The sequence below is a fragment of the Aquila chrysaetos genome, chromosome 3 (genome assembly GCF_900496995.4).
Source record: "Aquila chrysaetos chrysaetos chromosome 3, bAquChr1.4, whole genome shotgun sequence".
NCBI classification, from domain to species: domain Eukaryota; kingdom Metazoa; phylum Chordata; class Aves; order Accipitriformes; family Accipitridae; genus Aquila; species Aquila chrysaetos.
The window spans coordinates 40,108,343-40,129,361 of NC_044006.1; the positions used below are offsets into that span (position 1 = coordinate 40,108,343).

General features: G+C 43.1%; 2 protein-coding genes across 6 annotated transcripts in view; one reads left to right on the top strand and one right to left on the bottom strand.

The window, feature by feature from the left end:
* BTD (biotinidase) overlaps positions 1–20,423 on the bottom strand; it is a 65,294-nt gene extending 44,871 nt beyond the window's left edge. Inside the window, exons 1-4 of one of the 2 annotated variants that reach the window (XM_030010217.2) lie at positions 20,091–20,423; positions 13,186–13,320; positions 10,222–10,352; positions 8,645–8,714 (exon numbers count right to left, since the gene is read on the bottom strand). The gene's annotated coding sequence lies outside the window, so the exon portion shown is untranslated. The remainder of the gene's footprint in view (positions 1–8,644; positions 8,715–10,221; positions 10,353–13,185; positions 13,321–20,090) is intronic. The other variant, XM_030010220.2, reaches the window with a different exon arrangement.
* The window catches only part of COLQ (collagen like tail subunit of asymmetric acetylcholinesterase), a 44,669-nt gene continuing 33,310 nt past the window's right edge, over positions 9,661–21,019 (top strand). Inside the window, exon 1 of one of the 4 annotated variants that reach the window (XM_030010232.2) lies at positions 9,661–10,291. In XM_030010232.2, the coding sequence (XP_029866092.1) occupies positions 10,186–10,291 (106 nt within the window). In that variant the 5' untranslated portion in view covers positions 9,661–10,185. The remainder of the gene's footprint in view (positions 10,292–21,019) is intronic. The other 3 variants (XM_030010229.2, XM_030010230.2, XM_030010231.2) reach the window with 3 other exon arrangements.

Consider the following 21,019-nt stretch of genomic DNA (forward strand, 5'->3'; position numbering starts at 1 on the left):
TGTTGAATATGTGATCCTGCAGCCTGTTGGTATGCTCAGCTTGGAAACAGGTTTAGTTTGCAGTAATTACTAGCTTTTTAATAATTATGTTTCACCTTTAGGCTGCAGTGAATTCTGTAGACAGTTTGCCCTGTGAGCATTTGGGTATATGTCATGTATGCTTGCCTTTAATTGTTATGGCTGTATAGCATATATCCATTTTGGTGAGGCATCAGATGTATACTCGGTCTGGCTAGATTTGTTCTCAAGCATGCATGCGAAATCCCAAGTACACTTAAAACAAGCAGCAATGCATCTTCAGGCCTGCCATTCTACCCAAGAAACTAGCACACACTGGCTGTAAGCTACAGTAAAAGTCTTGTTAAGAAATGTGAGTGACTTCTGCCCCGACTACATCATTCCTTTATATGTTGGAATCAAAATCCCCATTGCAGCTCTTTTTATGCTATTTAAAGAGCTTGATGGCTGTGCTCAATAGAGAAAATAGTGCTTGGCACTCCCCTACTTAGTGATGTTCCGAGGTCAGACAAGGTATTGGAGCTGATCGTCTTTATGACATACAGGCAATGCGACTTCTGCCGATTGGTTTACTTATAACTGAATATTGTAATGAGTAAGAAACAGCTATTCTGAAGGAGACATTTGTTGTTCTCTTGATGTTTTGATTGAAACCAGATGGACAAGGTTTAAAGAGGCCCTTGGTAAAGCAGACCCTTCCAGCTAATTATGGCACACACTAATATAATTGAGAATTATTTCAGTGTCTGTTCTTTCCAGGAATCTCTAGGCTGCCTGAAATAGTGCAGAAATAAGTAAGAGAAGTAAATAGAATGACAATTAGCTTGCTTGAATCAATACTCTAAGAAATTTTTTGTTTTCATCAATCTGTTCAAGGGGGTGATAGATAAGATAAGGAGGCACAATACTGAAAATGTTGTTTAGAATAGTTTAACCCAGAATTATTTTACTTTTTGTCAGCTACAGGATGTCTGAGCAATCCAACTAGCAATTAGTTGTGTAATACCTTGGGTCAAATTCTAAACTAGATGCAGAGAAGGGATGTTTTTGAAGATGGGATTTAAATTGCTGTATTTTGGAGCTGAAAAAAGGGATTAGCAACCCATCTAGGGTTGTGTAAATGACCACAGACACATGAATGTTGGCAGCTTAGAACACCTTTGCACATAGCTGATGGGAGATTTCCTCTAGTACTTAGTGTTGGTAATGCTACCACATGAGGAAGATAGTGGAAGACTCATAGAAGCCTTTTTACACCTCCAGTCTACACGGCAACGGAAGTTTTTGTGGGTCTTGCTTCCAGAAAGCAATCGCTATTCCTGGGCATGAAATTTTGTGGAGTGACTAGCTGTAGCTGTTGCAGCACAAAACTTAGCATAACCTGCAAACCTACCTGAGAACCAAATTGTTGGGCAGAGAGGCCCTTCTGCTCTCCTTACAGTGGCTACAGCAGGTTTGCATACCTCTGCATCAGCTTGCAGCTGCAGTGGTGACTGCAGTGTCAACATACCCTCAGGCACTCGTCCAAGGTAGAGCTCCACAGTGTCCACAGACAAGTCCCTCTCTAATGAAATCAGCACACTAAAAGTATATATAAAAAAAAAAAAAAACTGGCACTTTTTTGAAGTGTTTGAAGAGCTTGTCATCTGTCTCCTTGGCACTGTCTTTAAGGTAATGTGCACGTATGGCATTTTATAGACCTTGGTGCTGGGAGGTGCTGATATCAATACTGGTGGACTTGCAGGCACGCCTCAAGTTCCAGCCAAAGCAGTCCATCCATCTTACAGCAAGGAGACGCGGCTGCTGGTATTTGGGTATGAAAGCCTCATTAGCCAGTCCATAAACCTGCTTGCTCTGCAAAAACAGGGATATCATTCAAGTGCTCAGAAAATAAGTAAAAATTATGTTAGGAAAAATTAGTATTTCAGCCTTACCAGGGATTTTAAGCTACCGTAGATAAACAGCTAATGCTGGGCCTCGTTCTAGGTAGTCGAAATCAGTGAGACCTTTATTACTGAATTTAGCATAAGAGCTGGTTTTTCTCAAAGTTTTCATCCCTGTGTGCCAAATTGCCACTTGGTAAGGATGTCTTAAATACAAATGATTGAAGCTTCAAAAGTAGGACTTTATAACGGAAATGCTAATGCAGCCTTAATAATAGCTCCCTGATTCTGCAAAGGGAGCTGGGAAAATGCATTTGTCTAGTTTGATTAGGCTCAGCTGTTACCCTGTGTTTGGAAGATGACAACCCTGGCATACCGGAATGACTGGGCAACGTGCAGTGCCCAGCCATTTTGTGTGCTGCCGCAGTAAGAGTGCGGCCTGGGCTTCAAAATTTGAAGCACTGTAAAAGGCAAGGCCTCTCCACCCATAGCCTGACTAGCACACCTTGAAATCAGCATGAAATTTGCCATCAGCTTACAAAAACACAGCAGTTTTAAAATGCAGATGTGGGCTGCCCAACAACTATGGTGCCAGAGAAGTCTCATTGAGTTCTGCTTGCTGTAGCGTCATGGTCAGCACTTGTGGCCATCCATTTGCTAGGGCGGAAAAAAAAAAAAGGTAAGCAAATTTGGGAACATACTGCTACTTCTTCCTACTCTTCTGCTGTGACCTATTTCTTTACCCATCCCCAGCTTTGTAATGCTGGTTCTTTTGTCAGGCCTTTGGATAAACCCATGAGTGTTGACCTGTATTACTGCTCCTGGTTTTGCATTCTGCAAGGCACAGGATCCCTAAATATTTAGTGCCCAGAGTCCACGAGAGGAGAGGAAAACCAGCTGTGGGAAAATGAGGCATCGTGCTATTTTAAAGACAAGGTATCTGAATCTTTTTCAGGCCCTGATTTGGCAAGGCATCTATACACATGCTTCATTTCAGGAGCAGCTTCATTGATTTCACTTGCATGCCTGAGATTACACTCAGGATTAAGTCTTTTCCCGAGTCAGTGGTGCTCTGGCCGCTCATCTGATAGGGATCCTCTACAGAAGGCTGCGGTGCCTATGTGAGGGGGCATTCTACTAGGTGTGTATGCACTGGTGGTTGGATCCATGTTTGCTTCCATCTTAACGGTGTAATGGGCTGTAGTGCAGTATGAAAATTGCAAACAGGATGCTGCATTGTTGGCATCTGCGAAGCTCTCTGGAATAAAGAGTCCTGAGACTAGTGTGAACAGTAAAACAATAATATTTTTTTTTTCCTGCGAGAATGTTAACAGAGAAGAAAGAAGATTGTGCTTTGTGGTGTTTAATTGATTGGGCTTTTTGGCAAGCTAGATGATAAATCACTTAAATGAAGAGTCATGAGAGCCAATTACTGCCAGAGATTCTTCTGTTCTGTGCCTCCGGCAGCACTGCAGTGATACTAGTACAGGCGGCAAGTTCTGCAGACCTTTACTAATAGAAGTAAATAACAGTAATAAACAATCCAAATGAAAAAAGTGTGCAAGAATTACCCTGAAGACTATTTCTATCTCCTCTAGATGTAAATATCAAGAACAGACTGGGTTATAGCTGTAACTTGTTTGTGATTCACCACCGCAGGGTGTTGAAGGCTGTTTATCTACCTACATACTAGTAACTGTAGATCTCAGCTGGCCACCACTCCCAATGTCAAGGCCATTGTACACATGGATTTCTGTGGACATCTTTTTCCTATGGAACATTTTTCTATGAATAATCCTAGGATTTTGCATGTTTGTCCAGGATTTTGCATGTTTGTCCAGGATTTCTAGAAGCCTGGGAATCCTGGATGTATCCCTTGATTCTGTGCAGACTTGGGAGCATGTGTGATGAGCATATCTCATCCAAGAAGCATCACGTGTTCTGCATGGTGGTCTGCTCCTGCACAGTAGATGCAGCACAATGAGAACATGTTTGGCATACTATGTATGCACCAAATAATCATCTAGTACCTGAACATCTTGAGAAGCCATCAAACTTTCTGCACATTTGATCAACACATTCAGCAAGTCCATGCGATTCTTGCCTATATAGATTTTTACAGCACGTGCATGCGTTGTAGAGAAGCATAGGCTTTCTGCATGTCTACCGTGTTATCCGTATGGACGTATTTCAGCTGTGAATGGCAGCCCTGCTGTTGTGCAAAATTTTATACAATCCCACAGCAAATGCTAAATGATTTGCAGTTTGAAAGGCAAGGTCTAAAAGGCAGGTGAAACAGGAACAGGGAAGAAGAGTAATGTTATAAAGGCCAGTGGCTGAATTATTGTTTTAAAATTGTTCTACTTTGTTATGCCTTCCAACGTTACAAGGTCACATTGGGATTCTTCTGATTGCTTTGATGGAAGTCACTTGGCATTATCCCATAATCTTTAATTATGTCCATAACACTTTTGTTCTCTAGTTTGTTTCATTATCATAAATAGAAAAAGAAATGTATGCATGGGGATTACTCACAGGAGAAAAAAAAGTGAAGGACTGAGCCTTTGAAATAGGTCTAAAAGTGCAAAGTTAGAGTTTCGAGCTGAACTTCCTAAAAATGAGGTGAGAGCTGGGCTGCTCTGGAAACAAATAACCTCTGAAAGGTGTAAAAATAAATCAGATTCCCTAGCCAGTTGTGCATTTCTGTGAACACGGAGTATAGAGAAAAAGAGGAGGCCAGAAGGCCACTGCTTCTTGTGCAATGTACAACATCCATTAAGTGGCTCATTTGCAAAAAGGGTTTGCTTTTGGAAGTTGCAAGGCATCAGTGTCCCGCCTTCAGCAGGACGTCAGTGTCCTGCCATCAGTGTCCTGCCTTCACCCTGTTCATCCGGTGGGTAATCTGAAGACTTACTAGCACTGACTTGCCTTCAACTGGCCACCTGCCCTGTGACCTGATACCCAGCTGGGTGACTGGCATGGGTGGAGCTGTGGAGTAAGCCAGAACTTCAGCATGTGGTTGAATTTACTTCATCACACAGTGGGTCTGTTCCTGTATGGGCTTCTGAATTAAATTTAATACACCAGCAAGGAAATGGTGAAGCCATTCATTGTTTTTCTGTGCTTACTATCTTTTTTACTTCAGCAGCTGCCTTTGTACTTTAGATAATACCATCTTCCAAAGTAACGTTAGCTACGTTGTCAAAGTATTAAATCTAAATGTTAGGTGTAACCGATTCAGGCATGCAAACTTGAACAGGTATTTTTATTGTGAAAAACAATTGTTGCTAAATAACTATCTAACAAGGAAAACATAATTATAAAGAGTCTTTTCCATCTCCCGCACTAATTGAATGAACAGAATTCTTCTGTACTGCTTTGCAGACATAAGCTGTTATTGAATTATTGCATTAACACTGGGTTGCTGTTTTACCTTTGCCCAACTCTGCAGAAGAGCTTTCAGACTTTTGAACTAGAAAGTTTCGATGTCCTATCGAGATATTCGATATATAAAGGGGTAATGGTTTTAAAGTAAAAGAGGGTAGATTCAGACTAGATATAAGGAAGAAATTTTTTACAATAAGGGTGTGCTGGTTTTGGCTGGGATAGAGTTAATTTTCTTCACAGTAGCTAGTATGGGGCTATGTTTTGGATTTGTGCTGGAAACAGTGTTGATAACACAGGGATGTTTTCGTTACTGCTGAGCAGGGCTTACACAGAGCCAAGGCCTTTTCTGCTCCTCACCCCACCCCACCCCACCAGCGAGGAGGCTGGAGGGGCACAAGAAGTTGGGAGGGGACACAGCTGGGACAGCTGACCCCAACCGACCACAGGGATATCCCAGACCATATGGCGTCATGCTCAGCATATAAAGCTGGGGGAAGAAGAAAGAAGAGGGGAATGTTCAGAGTGATGGTCTTTGTCTTCCCAAGTAACCGTTACACGCGATGGAGCCCTGCTTTCCTGGAGATGGCTGAACACCTGCCTGCCAGTGAATCCCTTGTTTTGCTTTGCTTGCATGCATGGCTTTTGCTTTACCTATTAAACTGTCAGATCTCAGCCCACGAGCCTTTCTTGCTTTTACCCTTCTGATTCTGCCCCCCATCCCACTATGAGGGAGGTGAGCCAGCGGCCGCGTGGGACTTAGTTGCTGTTTGGGGTTAAACCACGACAGAGGGTGGTGAAACAGTGGAACAGGTTGCCCAGAGAGGTGGTGGATGCCCCATGCCTGGAAACATTCAAGGTCAGGTTGGACGGGGCTCTGAGCGACCTGATCTAGTTGAAGATGTTCCTGCTTACTGCAGGGGGGTGTTGGACTAGATAACATTTAAAGGTCCCTTTCCAGCCCAGACTATTCTGTGAGTCTGTGGTTATCTTTGTCCTTCTAACTAGAACTGTGTTCATACAGGACCTTGAGATTGATGATAATTTAACTACATTCATTTTCCCTTGGCTTGTTGATGAAGTACCTACCAACCAGAAATGGATAGGACTGGGAAGAAGCCTTCTTTTTAACAAGTATTCATTAATTCTGGCATAGACAAGGTTCATAAATTCTATTTACATAGTTGGTCTGGGTTGAAAAGGTCAAGCAACAGCTACTTGAGCAGGTAAACTGTGCAGATTTTTTTTTTCGTTATGTGTTGGTTGGCTTTTGACATTTTTAGTTGCTATGGTATCTACTCAAAATAGGATTTTTTTTTAAACTGCAGTTGATGCCCTGTGATAAAACTGTGGGGGTCTTTATCTTTGAACACTAAACTGCAGATGACCTTTGGGGTTCTGGGGTTCTCACTGTGGAAAAATTTTTTAAAGTCAAGTCCTCAAAACCCCTTGTTCTGACTTAGGCCATTTGGGTATCTTACAAGACTCAGTGTGAAAACCTTGCTGTGTTTCTTTCTTAAGCTAATGTAGTCTGAAATAGAAATTCTGCCGAAGCCATTCTATTTCCATTTGATGAACACTACTCCTGGTATCAGAGTAGCAATTCTAGGTGAGACAAGATTAGGAATTGTGCCATATATATTACTTCAGTTTCTAGCAACTGCATAATTTCATATAAAAATTTTAAGGTTTTTTTTTATTTATTCCTCCAAAAATTTTAAATTTTTTTATTCCCAAATATTTATGGGATCTTCTCCAGCAGTTGCACTGTGAAGTCATATTAATGTGGGTTTTCACTACACCAGCAACAGCAGCTGCAGCGAATACGGAAAAAAGAAAAAATCCTTTGTTACTGATTGCTGTTTGGATGATAGAGACAAGGACTTACTTCTAACCTCAGAGCGTTGGCCTTAACTACCTGGTGCAGAGCTCTCTGAAGGGAGCCGAAGCTTTCCATTGGCTTCACGAGCCCCTGGGAATATCTGGAGGAATGCACTGCTTGACTGAGCAAGTTCACAGATGATAGACAGCTCAGGGGCCTAGAAACCACACGTCTGTCAAGTTTCTCGCACCGTGTAAGACTCACTCTGCTACGTGACACTCCCCCTCCTCAGGATTGTCTCTATCACGTGTACCGATGCCTCGGAGGTCAGAAACAAGCTGTGTGACCAGGTGTTCATCCTTGTCATCTAGCATGGAGCGCCAGTTAGCATGGAGTGTCAGTCTTGTGCACTGTCATCTAAGTCAAAAGCAAAAAGCCCACAGCTATTGTCCATTTTATTTCCAACGGACTTCATTCTTTTCCCACTGAAAGCATTAGCAACCTTGCCAGCAGTTTCTGCCGTTAAGGCCAATACCTTAAAATTGGCGGAAACAAAACCCAGTGCTTGCACCTTGACATGCCCTGGCTTGCTGCCTTGTAATGAGAGCTCTCCTTTGTGTTGACCTAACGGTGGTCCCACTAAAAATTTAACGAGTTGATGAACTACCGCTACATCATGAGAAGCAGTCTCTTCAAATATAAGTCCAAACATCTCCTTTTGAGACTTTTGTGGAGGGTGGTGCATTTTCCACTGCAGAGTATTTGCCTACAGAGCTTTCCTTTCACATTGGCTGAGAGCCAGTTCAGGTCAAACAGGCTCAGACTTCAGAGTGATGGAGATGCTATGTCTAAAGAAAGGAGAATGTTGACAAAACATCCATTTTTAATTGGGGTTCTCCACTGAAAAAAGTGGATAAAAAATCTCTACCTAAGAACTGAGTGTAAAGCTAACTATATGTGGGGTTTTTTTTAACTCTGAAGCAGCCCTGGCTTTCTGTATCACTTCTGGCCACCTCCAATATAGCACTCGCTCTTGCGAGGAAAAGGTATATTCCTTGTTATGTTGCATTTTTACCCAAACATGCATTTCTGTTCCAGGCCAAAGAACCAAGAACTAAAATTGTTAAGGGGGTGATGGAGGAGGGGAAAGATATGGGTCCTACTGCATGATCTTAGTTCTTTGCAGTATTATTGGATTAATTAATTTCCTTATCAAATCGAACATGTTTTTTACTAAAAGACTACAGGAGGATTTCAGGAAGATTTGAAATTACTCAATTGTTGCTTTCACTGACTATTGAGTTGGTCAAACATTTTCAGAGGTGAATCTTTTGGTAAAATCTTGGCATTTTAACTTCTGAGCAATTTTTTCCAGCATCCATGCAGGCTTCTGGCATAGGGATTGTCCACTGCTTACCTTTACAATCGGGCAGCTGGACATTTACCTTACATACTTAGGGCTTGTCATGATAAACTTTGCAGGAGCTATGCCTTTCCCTCTGAGATGCAGCATGCTGAGAGAACTAATGGCACTTACTTAATCCATGGTCATCTTGGTCAAAGAAGGAAGCGGCCAAACTACTATCTTCACTAAAAATAGCCAAATACTAAAAAGTAACAGACAGTGGACTAAAGTAGATTAAATTAAATAATAAATTCAGTTATCCAAAGTGTTGCAGTACTGGAAAGAGATTTTAGAAAGCATTATGCTTATATTAAGCATGTCCTTTAACGATAGAAACGTATAAGGCAGATGTGACTGTTCCTATCAAGCCATTACATTTAGAAAGATTTTGTTAATATGTTTGCAATGTCTGGAAAGTAACAGCCAAAACTGTGTAACTAGCATTGTGCAAATACATCACTTTTCCCTTTAGTGGTGTACTCAGTAGGAGTTAACACTCAGGGGGACTTGTCATTGTCTCTGTCAATGAGTAATTTTCTCAAATGAAAAAAAAAATCAATTCTCTAATTAATCCAAAAGATTTCCATGTTTGTCTTGCAAGGAACAATAAACAGTGGACAAAGAAAACCATCTCTGTCCAGAAGAGAGGGAGTAATGACGGTTTTCACAGTGAAGGAGTACCTCTGCTTTTCACGGAAACCACTGTCAGATTCCAGGCAGAAAGGAGGGTCCCTCTGCTAGTTATTCAGAGGACAGAAATTTATTTGCAAAGCCCTGCGAGTTGCAATAAGGCACAGAAACAGCAAGCTTTTGTACAGGTAAGGGCACGCGCTGCTTTTCAGAGAGCCAGAGGTTTGTTTTCTTCCCACAGTGCTGCGTAGTGTGTTGGCTGTCACCACCCCCAGAGCTGATAGCGTTTCACTTGCCCCGTCATGGCACACGTATTGTTTCTTCCACCTGTTGCACCCTGTCAGTAAACTCTTTGCAGTCCTACAATGTCTGGCACTATCGGTGATACTGTCATTTTCACTTAAATCCTAAATAATAATCTGTTCTGTGGTTTGTGAAGCCTTTGTGGCATCCCTCAGCCTGAGATGCACTCTGTAAGTGAATGCAACGCTTGTAACTACCAGCGATAAGCCGATGTTAGGTCACTGCTCATCTGTCTCATTAAGGCAATTAGTGACCTGTAGAAGATGATCAATGAGGGATTTTATCCATCTCGACATTGGTGTCTGGTTGCCTGCACCCAAGGATGCTGTTTGTAGTCCGGTTCATTATTTCACCGTTTCCCGCTCATCATTATTATTATTATCCAAAGTGCCTTTTTGCTTCTGTTAGCAAAACCAGAATCCCCCATGCCCCAGTTTTAGCAGCTAATGTCCACAATAGGGGCAACTGATCCAGTGCAGGAGTTAAATATAACCGTGTCTAGTGTAAGGAGAAGATTTAATGGGAAATGGTTGGCATTCTTTCTTCCTAAAGGCACGGGGGTGGGGGGGGTGAGGGGGGGGGAAGAGAGAGACGTACACACACAGACACACACACGCATCCCACAGCGAGGGAAGAGGCAGAGAGCAGGCAAGGCAGAGAGGGAGCGAGGGTATTGAGAGAGAGAGATCCCCAAAGCAGCCCTGCGCCTCTGAGCTGGAATCTGCCAGGGCACAGCCAGCATGTTGGTCCTCAGCCCACTTGTCTGGGGATCTTACCTGCAGCTTTTCTTCTGCTTTGCTTTATCTCAGACTGCGTACGTTGACAATGTCTTCTCACTTTCAGCAGGTAAATTGCTTTAAGTCTTGTTACTTTTCCTTGCTTGGAGCTCTGCGCTCTGATTCTTGCACTTTCCGGTGATTGGGAACACAGGAGAAAAAAATAAATACTTCAAATTGTAGATCTCGGTGGAGGGATTTTGCATTGCAGACCGGTTCTGCCACATGCCAGGACATTTTGTTGCTTGGTTGGTTTTGCTTTTTGCTTTATAATTTCAGGTTTTAAACCCCTCCCTTCCCTTCCCTGTGAGAAATAATAGACAAGATCCTCAGCTGCTCTAAAGTGCTTTTTTCCATTGGCTTCTATGGTGCTGTGCTAATTCATGGATCTGGCCCAATTAGTATATTACTTGCATGTCTGCATGCTTCTTTCTATTTTGGATGAGCTTAGGTAGATTACGGCAAGGGAAAGAAAACGAATCTCAATGTATATCTGCTTCTATAAATAAAGCCCTGACCTCAATGAGCGCTGCCGGAGACTGACTGGATGTTAGCAGAATAAACATCATCTGGCTCTGGCTATGACACTAACAAATACTCAGATGACTTACATAGCAAACAAGGGTCCACTGCGTGGAAAATCCCTGCTAGGCAAAGGCAAAACAAATTAGTTGTCAGCTGAGGCTGATTTCCAGGGCACTGGAAATCCCACTTAATAGATTTTACAGTTTCATCAGCAAGACTTTCCTTTAGCTGCATTCTGTGCAAAGGAAGGGGAAAGTTGGTGAGAGCTCCGATTCCATCTCTGAGGAAATTTCACCAACTTACAGCAAACTGCTATCTCCCACCTTCTGTCTGTCAATAGAGATCCTTCTAACTAACATCCTGGATTCCTTCAGTGTCAAGTTTGAGATGGTTCAACTGAGATTTGTAGGTCAAGGTCAGCTATACCTACAGATCCTCCCCATGTCTTTCAGACAAAGACAGTGACCAAAAGGGTGCGCATTTTAAGACTACATAAAATCAACTTTAGACATGAATCTAAAGACACACGGCCTTTCTATCTCTCTATCATCTCTGATGTGACCACAGAGCCAGATGGTTTACATTCAAGGCGTTTATGAGAGAAGGGTGTTCAAGAGGGTGGCTTGTATGAGATGATAGATTTCTGCACTAAATAATAGTAGTAGTATGCATCATTTCTTCTAAGGGTTTTTCAAAAACCTTTCAAAATGTGCAGAGCTAGTACACTGTATTTCACTCCCAATGGTTTGAACAGTCCATTCATTTAAAGATATTCAAATAATAAGATTCTGAGGGCCACAAGAGTAATGCAGATACCCTTTGGGGAAAAGCCCTATAGCATTTAATAACGCAGCCGTTACAGTTCTGTAGTCATTTCAGATATCTTTTAAGATAACATCTAGAGAATCCTAATGTTTGAAGAAGCACATCCTTTGAAAAACAATTTTATCCATTCTTTCAAACCTTTAGGAACTAATAATTTTTTCTACTAAGCTCTGTAAGATGCTAAAAAGCATTTACATTTGTTATCATTTCTGTTCAATTGGGTATGCTTTTTCCATTATGTTCCATTATTAATTGATGCTGAGGTACAGGAATCATCAAGATTTATTTTCTCTGATATATTCCAAATTGCTTTGCAATAACAAGTAAGTTATTAGACCTCAAAAATTGTTTCAAAGGGCTTTACATTTATTCGACACTTGTAGATGCCACCCAGACAAACAAGAATTTCACGTTTCCATCGCCTGCATGGCCTGGCGTTTCTCCTATGGCACACACTTGTGTGTCTAGAGAAGCCATTTAAACTGTCTTGAAAAGTAGCAGTTCAACAAATAACTTGCCCCTTAGAAGAGGGAAGACTTACCATCTCTGCTGAAAACTTAGTAAAAGAGGCCAATATGAAGGAAAATGCCAGACTCTGCTCTTTGCGGTCAAATATTTTCCATAGCGCAGCCCCGGGGGCTGGCCTGCAAGAGACCCCAGGGCTCCCCGGGCAGAGACTGCAGCTGGCCGTGGCCCCCTTCCTCCTCCATCCCTGCAGGCCAACAGCTTCTGGTTTCAGGCTCAGAGAAGGTGTGAACCCGATTGGGAAATCTGGTTCCCAATGTGGCAGTTTGGGTAAATCGCCAGCCCACGCGCTGCTCTGCGGGAAAGCCCTGCACTGTGCCCTTCTGGCCAAGCCACTGAAAATCACTTTTGTACCCAGCAAGCTCTTAACAAGGCTTCTGTCACAAACATATTGTAAATGTTTACTTGATAATATGTGGAAAAAATAACATTTGGCAGATGATTCAGTCATAATCCCACAACTGTGGGGCTGGATTAAGAGACATACTTTGGGGAGCTGTTACATACCTGTGTGCCATTATTACTTGCTAATCAGGGCTATTTGGTGTCAAAAATGACATAATAAAAAATTCCTTTAGTGCTTTGATTGCATCTGCGGTTTAAGAAACATCTCCTAAGAAAAAAGCAAAAGTTCTCTATTGTCTCGTAGAAATCTCACAGTGGGTACAGAAGGTGAATTAATTCCATTTAAATTCTTAGTTACCTTAATGGTTTCTCAAATGTTCTGTGACTGTCAGCTGAGTCAATTATTTGTATCTGGCACCAGGATGTAATTTCACATTTAAAGAATGGATTTCAGCACTGTACTTGCAGATTTTAAAACTAATCACATTTAACAGTGAGGATGTTCTTAAGCGATAACTTCTCTTTCCTATAGTTGGGAAAATGCATCTGGGTATCTTCCAGGTATGTCTGAAAACTTCTGGGCTAAAAGTACTTTTATTTCTGTCCTCACACATCTTTGCATAGCAACAGGTCACAAATAAAAAAGTTTACAGGTCACAAAGCAATAACTAGAAAGCAGAAATAAACAACCGGTAGGGGGGAAACGTGTTTGTAGAATAACGGGGGAAGAAGAATAATCTGGACCTTTGTCCATTTTGCTGCCAACTCCACTTTATAGTCCCATCAGCCTCAAGCAACAGCTCATCCTTGTTTCTGGAACTATTTTGAATGTCATGTCAGCTCCAAAGAGTTGAGTCTTCTGGTGCTGAAGCATAATTTCTGGAAGAAATGCTTCAGGGAATAATATTACAACACACTCAAGCATGTGGCTGTGGTTCCACGCGGCAGTGAAGACCCTGAGGGGTGCGTAGCTCAACCCTCCTGGAGACAGCAGATTTCTTTTCAGGGTAACCTCTCCTATCCCACCCGTATGCCACTGTGTTTATGGTGCCCTTTATAACCATTTTTCAGGGCTCTGCTCTACTGAGATTCCTGCACTGTGCATTTAAGGAGGTTGCACGCACGTGATGAAAACTAGGTGTGAATTTTATACTCATTTTTAGTAGGGTTACATGAACCAGTCTGCACGTTGTAAGAACCAGCCTGAAGGAAGCCACCTTCCAAATTGAGATAGCAGAAAGACTCTCTTCCCCTCCCCCTCATTCCTTCTCCCCTATTCTACTCATCCAGGCTGAAGGTTTCTGAGGTTTTGCAGAGATGGGGAAGTATTTAAATTACCGGCAACTGCTGGAGAAGAACAGTATCTCAATGCTTCTTCTTACCCAAACTGCCTTTTATGCATGCCACAAATGTATGCCTTGATTGACTTTTCTCCTACGATTAATATTGATACACAGCCCTATGAAAAGAATATGGTTTATTAATTTAAAGGCACAAAATGAGATGATAACATCTGAGCACTATTGGCGGTATTCCTCACACTTTCTTTGCCTTTTTCCCATTATTTTCCCAAAGAAAAGAAACACCACATCTCACTGGATGGGTGGCACAGCCTCTTTGAATCAGGAAGGTGTAAGTTTAACCTGCAGCCAGACCCTGTGTGGGATAGCTGCAGAAAACAGTTCAGCTTTCTTGCGGACCGACACTGTTGGAGCAGTAGGAAAGAGCCACAGTGATGGGCAAGGCGGGCTGGGAACAGGAGCTGTGTGGGGTGACAGCCTTGGCTGGGCAGCGCAGGGAGGGGACCCTGGTACCCTCTGAGTTGCTGCACTGTGGGGAGAGGGCGTTGGGCATTTGTGAGAGAAACAGCAGAGAGAGAAAACACAAGACCAAGTGGTGATGCCTGACATTGAGGGAGTTGGGATCCCAGCTGCCTTTCTGTAAAAGGAACATCTGACCCCATCATCAGGGTTTCGGGTTTTTTTTTCCTCTAATGAAACAACCTGCAGGAACCCTAAATATTGTCAAAATGGGCAGCAAAGTTGTCAGGTGGATGTTTTTTGTTTCTAAGGAGAGTAATTGTAAATATTTATTTCTGTAAATGACAAGGGAAAAAATGCTCAGAGTGCTTGCAGGAGTAAGAAAGACGCAAAGGGAATTTAAAATAAGACCAACAGTAAAATCTGGAAGACTCTCAAAGGCAGCAGCCAGGGCCTACTGGGAAAAGAGCCCAAAGGGTGACTAGCAAGCAGAGGTGAATCTCTGAGGGGCGAAAATACCAGTCCAGGGAAGGAAGCCTGGCTCTGCTCTGGAAAGTCAGCATGGGCCCAGGAGGTGCCCAGCATCCTGACGCTGTTGGTCAAGAGGTTTCTCATGGAACACAAATGAGCAGGAAAGCTTTGGTTAGATTAAAATTCCTGATGGAAATGAGCCACTGGCAAAGGCTACAGCTTTGTTAGGAGAAGGAAAGCAAAGTGTCATTGGCCATAAGAGAAGGCAGTCACCTGGCTGTGGATCTGGCTGGGCAAAGGTCTTGGGGCTGGACTCGGCTGGGTATTTAGAAGCTTTCTGTCTTGTTTGTGACTCACAGAAGCCTGAAAGGGAGGCAACAGATTCTTTCAATAGAATATCTCTTCAGCTTGAGAGAAAAAAATAACCTTGGGATTGGCCCTTTGCATTTGAGAGCCCAGATGAGTGGCTAGAAAGGTGAGCCAAAAGAAGGGTTGTGTAGTGGTTACCCTTCTAAGCCGATAAAGAAGGCAGTTCCTGAACAGTCTCAGGGGAAAGGCTTGGACTGCTAGCAAAATAACTGTCTGGTATGGTGTGGTTACTGTTGCTTTATGTAAATGATCTTTAAAATAAACAGAGATTAAAGAAGCACCTGATTTGACTTTATCTGTAGTGTCTCCCCTGATAGATATGACCTGTGAGAATCCCAAATTGTGTTTCCTGCTCAGGTCAATGCAGATAATACTCAGGGATGAAATTACCTCAGGATTCATAGACCGTTCTGTGGTGGCGTACGGCGCAAGGCCTGTGCCGAGTCAGGTGAGAGCAGAGCAGCCGTGCCGGTGCACAGCCTGTCCCCGGCTCCGTGCCTGCACCCGGCTTCGTGCTGGGAAGGCCAAGGGGAAGACCGATGTGAGCCGTGGTAGCGAAGGACCCCCAGGAGGTCCTGTGAAATTAGCAGTAGACCAATGAGTAGAAGCCCACTTGATCCTGTGGGCGAGGGACAAGGAAAGGACGTCAGAGGCAGTTCAGGAGGTTGCGGCATTTGCCTTGCAGCAGTAAATAAAAATCAGAAGAGGACACAGCCACTAGCGAGAAAGCTGGCTGCTGGCTGCGACAAGGCTCCTTAAGTACAGCTCTGGGTCTTGCATGCAGGAGGGGAAAGGGGCTTCTGACCTGCTTGTGGCATTACCTGACGACAAGGCACTCGGCTTGTCAAAAAAGGTTCAGTGACTATAATGCAAATGAGGGGAAAGGGTTCATTTAAATGCTGCTTAAGGCTCAAGAAAATGCATGTCAAAGACCATGTGGTCATCCCTGTGTTCTCCTGTTCCCCCTGGTTTAATATAAAGTTCGACTCATTTGGCTTCATGTGGTGAGCTGATGGGGGCACGGGCATTCTGAAAAACAGAAGCCAGGTTTGATACCTGGACTCCTGAAGTGCAGGAAGCTGGGACTGCACTGGTGGCCAGTTCAGATTTTTTTTCTGGGGCGATATTTGCGTTACAAGTAAGGCAGGTGTCCAACTTCAGGCTGTGGAAGCTCCTTTGGAGATGTAAGCCAAGCAAAGCCAGTATTTTTCAGGTAGGTTTTTTGTGGTGAACAAGTGCTCCTGCTGCCAGCGACAAAGGTCAGTGCAGGAGCTGAGGCAGCGCTTGCTTGGCGTTCCAGCGAAGGAAGCAGTAACCGATCCGAAGATTTGTCTATAACCTGTGAATGTTTCTGAGAGGCAGCACCCAGTCCAAAAGGGAACCTCAGCTGAAAGCGATGCTGCAGCTGGCATGGAGATCCCAACTGGTTCAAGTAAGCTTGTCCATGCTGTGTCGTTGCTATAAATGAGCATAGCGCTATCTGTAGTCCATAGGTATTGGACGTGCTGGTGAATACTAGATTTTTGTGGTAACCAGACTGGAAGGTGGAGGCTTAAATTCCAGCACAGCAAAGCAAGCTGTTTCAAAATCTGGTGGTTTCAGTGAAAGGATGGGAGCTCCACCGACAAGCAATCCGAAGTGCTGTAAAACCAGCTTATTCCCTATGTACTTGTAGACAGACAGTGCTTGTAGGCCTCTGCTCCTAGTACAGACAGTTCATTTGTGGGCTTGTCAATATTACCAAACCCCTGCACAGGAAGGGAACAGCCTGTGACTTCGCATTTTAGCCTCCTTGGTTTTTACAGTCTGTTTTATATCGGACACAGAGGCTTCCCGTGGGTGGGCTGTGTTGGCACAGGGGCACCAGCAGCATGATTACAGCAAAAGAAACTGCTAATCTTAGTTAAAACTATAGAAAAAATATCATTTGTGTTTATACAGGAGGAAGTCTGTTGTCAGGATAGGCCATGTATCCCTGCAGTCTTTAACTCTTGGTGCTAGGATAGTGTGTGATAGCAAAATCGGGGAACATTCAGCTGTAATGCAACATAGGACTCACCCAGGACACACACATCCAGGAGACCTATTTCATGCTGCAGCTCAGTAGGTAGAAGACAACTGGGAAAGCCCTTCAATTCTAGGGGGGATTGTTTGAGGAAGACCAGAAATAGGCAAGAGAGGAAAAACCTCACAGGAATTAACAGATCCCAGCCTAGATGTTCTGTTTCTTCCCTTCTCCTCTCCAAGGAATCACTGCTTTAATGAAAAGGAAATAGGGAGGATGCTTTTTGTAGTCACACTGCTGTAATGGTAAAAGGGCATTTGGGATGAGAAGATGGATGTAGGAAGAATGCAGAAGAGGACTGAGACAGTGGGGGAAAGAGAAAAGAAGCTGTTAACCATTTTTCTCAGGAACTAGCCAGCGCATGTGCATGAATGCGTGCACCCAGGGAATGTACACAAGTAAAGGGAGATGCTTTGCCTACAGAAGGCAGTGCTACAATTTCAATTTTCTTCTACCCAGGGAAAAGTGTCAATGGATTATTTTTTTTTTTTTTAGCTTCTTGAAACAAGTCAATACAGAATTATTTTTTGTGAAAGGCGTGAGAATAAAGTCAGCTGGGCTGTGAATCTGCTGCAGCAAGGGAGTCATGAGGAATTAATTTAATCCATAGTAGCAAAGTTTAAAAGAGGAATTTGAAGTCTTTCTGAGCACACAGTGGAGCAACATCAAAGTCAAGTACATGTTTGATCTATGCCAGCACTGACAGATTATGATCTTGCAGTTGCAGAAGGGTGGCACTGGTGTCTCTCAGCTTTGTTGCTACTGATCCCACAGATAAAGTGGGAGAAGACTGTCTGGCAGCAAATGAGACGTAGAAGTCTCTTGGGGTGATGCAGCAGCCATCTTGCATTAATCTTTAGGGTTTCAGGCTCTCTACAGATTGTAGTAGGTTCTTAGGCTTTCATACTCACAGTATTTATAATATTGTTCTGCTGTGACAAGCAGTTGGGTTTTATAATCCAGTTCATAAAATGATTGATATTGTGATTTACCAGACTGGAACTCCATTTCTGGTATTGTAATTGAGTCATCTGTGGCTTTGCGGGGGTTGCTTACCTTCCCTGTGCCTCAGTTTCTCATGCACTGAAGGGGAGCACATAGAGTTGTCAACATCATTTAGCAGCATCTAGAGCTCTGGACCTCTGCAAATAGAAGGCAATAGAAGGAGAATTGCACAAAATAGCCCTGTTGTGGTTATTGGGATTTATAAGCCATGGGTTTATTTTATTTTATATATATATATATATTTTTTTTTTTATAAACCCATATTATAACCCACTGAAGTGTTCCACCCATCAGATTTTATTGGGATTTTCCTGTTCTTGTGAAACTGGAGCGCAGAGCCAACCCAAGCAAATGCTCCTCTTTCTGTACTGATCTCAGAATTTTCCTTCTGTAGTCAATCTGTGAGAACAGTATATGACCTTTTGGCATATGCATTGCCCTCATACATGCACATACACACAGATTAAATGTCTGAAGTATTTGCATATAGGGAGCAAAAGGCCTTTCCCTCGTTTAGAAATCTCACATGCCCCTTTGTTTTCCTGCATCTTACCCTTTCTGCAGCATTCTCTAAGGCTCACCTGCAAAGATGCAGCCGCCTACCTCTCGCCAGCCAGGCTGCGAAGGGCTTACCTGGGCCCTCACTGCCTGTGAGCACACAGGGAGGTACTGGGAGATGTTGGGGGCCATGGGCTGAATATTAGGTGGGGACAGAGGACAGAGTGTCCTTGCTCTTCCAGCCAGGTGAATACCGAGATCTGCCGTCCAGGCAGCGTGCCAGGGTTTGTGCTGTTGTCAAGTTTTTGAATGTCGATTGATTTTAAACACTTTTATTTATTTATTTATTTATTATGACAGCTTCTGAGCGTGTGCCAGCTGGTAAAGTACACATTACTGCTGCCACGGCCCGTAGCCACTGTGGGGATTAAAACCAGAGTATTTTCACATTTTTATGAGTTTTTCTTGGCTGAAAAGAAACTTGCAAGCTTTCGGCTGTTTTTTTTTCATTTTCTGTTAGAAAGATGGTGAATTAATTTCTGATCAGCTTGCTCTGTTCCTTTAAGACTCTGAAGATCAATTTCAAGCAAGAGGAAACCAGAAGTGGGTGAGACCTGCAACCCCACGTCTCATCCTGTAACTCCCATGGGAGCTTCATAGGTCACTGCCTCCTCCGCGCAGACACCATTACCTAAGCTGTAGGGCTTGATATATTTCTTTGACATATTTATATTAGCTGGTTTATAGGAAAAATATATATTTAGGCCATCAACTATAAGATCTAAGTTTAAAAGGGTACTGAGAGATGCAGACCATTCACCAACCTGACTGTCCGACCCAGCTCCAGACATGAGCTGTATTTCCAGCTCTGCTTATATGTCCTTAAAGCACATTTTGGGTCACAAAGCTTTGTAAAACACATTTTAAAGAAGTATGTATTGTTAATGCTGATGCATGTCTTTGGGGTTTTAAAGGAGAGCTTAATACCTGCATCTGCTCTGTAAATAAAGGATTTCGACCTGTATGGCTCTCAGAAGGCACTTTTGACAAGCTCTTAAACTTTCCTAGCTCAAAAGGAAAAAGTGCCTTAGTCACCTTGCAATAGATGTACAGAATGGTACCAGGTGGCTGCGGCCCCTGGCGCGCTGGTCTTCTTGCAAGGAGGGTAAGAGGAGCCTGAATGAATGACAGCAAAGCAGATTAAAAGTCTCAGTTTCAGCTGGACAAGCCTACATTCATTAACTGACTAGTCTGCCCAGCTTGTTTATTACTAATTCTGAGCACCATCCAAGTGGGAGAAACACCTGTGATGGGGTGTCAGCCATCAGAGGTGTCCATCTAGCAGAGTCCTGCCCATCACAAGCTGCGGGCCACCGGCACTGCTGTCAGGGTGACAAGCCTCTGGATAGCAGCTTGGCTTCCCATCGGGACCTGCTGGATGAATGTGGTCACAAACAGGAAGGGAAACACATGTTAAATACCTTTTTGCTTTCTTGTCCTTTCCTCCTGACAGTTGGCCTACAGCTTGTGATTTTAGGGTAAAAGTCACTTTTGTGGTCTACTTATGACTTTTTTTCAATGAAATCCTGTAAATCTAACATGAACCCAGGACAGCACTTCTCTGGTACCTCCTTTGCAGCTGTGGGGCATTCGTAGGGTGAAGGGCAGCTCTGGGATCAGCTCTAAGAGGGCTCAGAGACCTCACATGTGCCCTGCTCCAGGGGCTCAGCCTGGGTGAAGGCTTCTCTCTGGCTCTGCACTGGACCATCTTGGATAACAGTTCCCAAATTCCAACTGTGGTCAGAAGCAAGCAGTCTGCAGGAACAAAATGAAACATTGCAATGGCTTATCTAATATACGTTAATTTCCGAAGCAAGCTTTGCCAGTATACCCATAGATTTGTACAGTCACTTTCGTGAACTAGATTAACATATAGTCTGGACTGTAAAAATAACTTGAGTTTGAAAATGATGAAGACTTTCTATTTTAAAGCCGACTACCATAATTTTTATGTTCTCTGAAAACAACTGCCACTTAGACAAGTCCTAGAAGGAGTTTTTCATTTTGTCTTCCTTTTGTTATTGAATACATTCTTTGATACTGAAGCTGTTGAAAGAGCAGTTTCCATACAAGATATGTAAACGCACACTCTGTGTAGACAGGGTCTTCATATTTCACAGAAAACTATGACAGTCCTATTCTTGGGCTGAGATTTTTTCCACTGATGGGGACTGCAGTATTCTGAAGCTGTGTTTAGCAAACAAAGCTAACCTGGAGCCTAAAAATATACATTGCATTTGCAGAGAGCCTGTAAGCCTGTCAAGGTAACCCTTTTGTGATATAAAACAAGCCAATACTGTAATGGTTGTACCTCTTGGAGCTATTGCAGTTACAAAATCTGTACCAATGA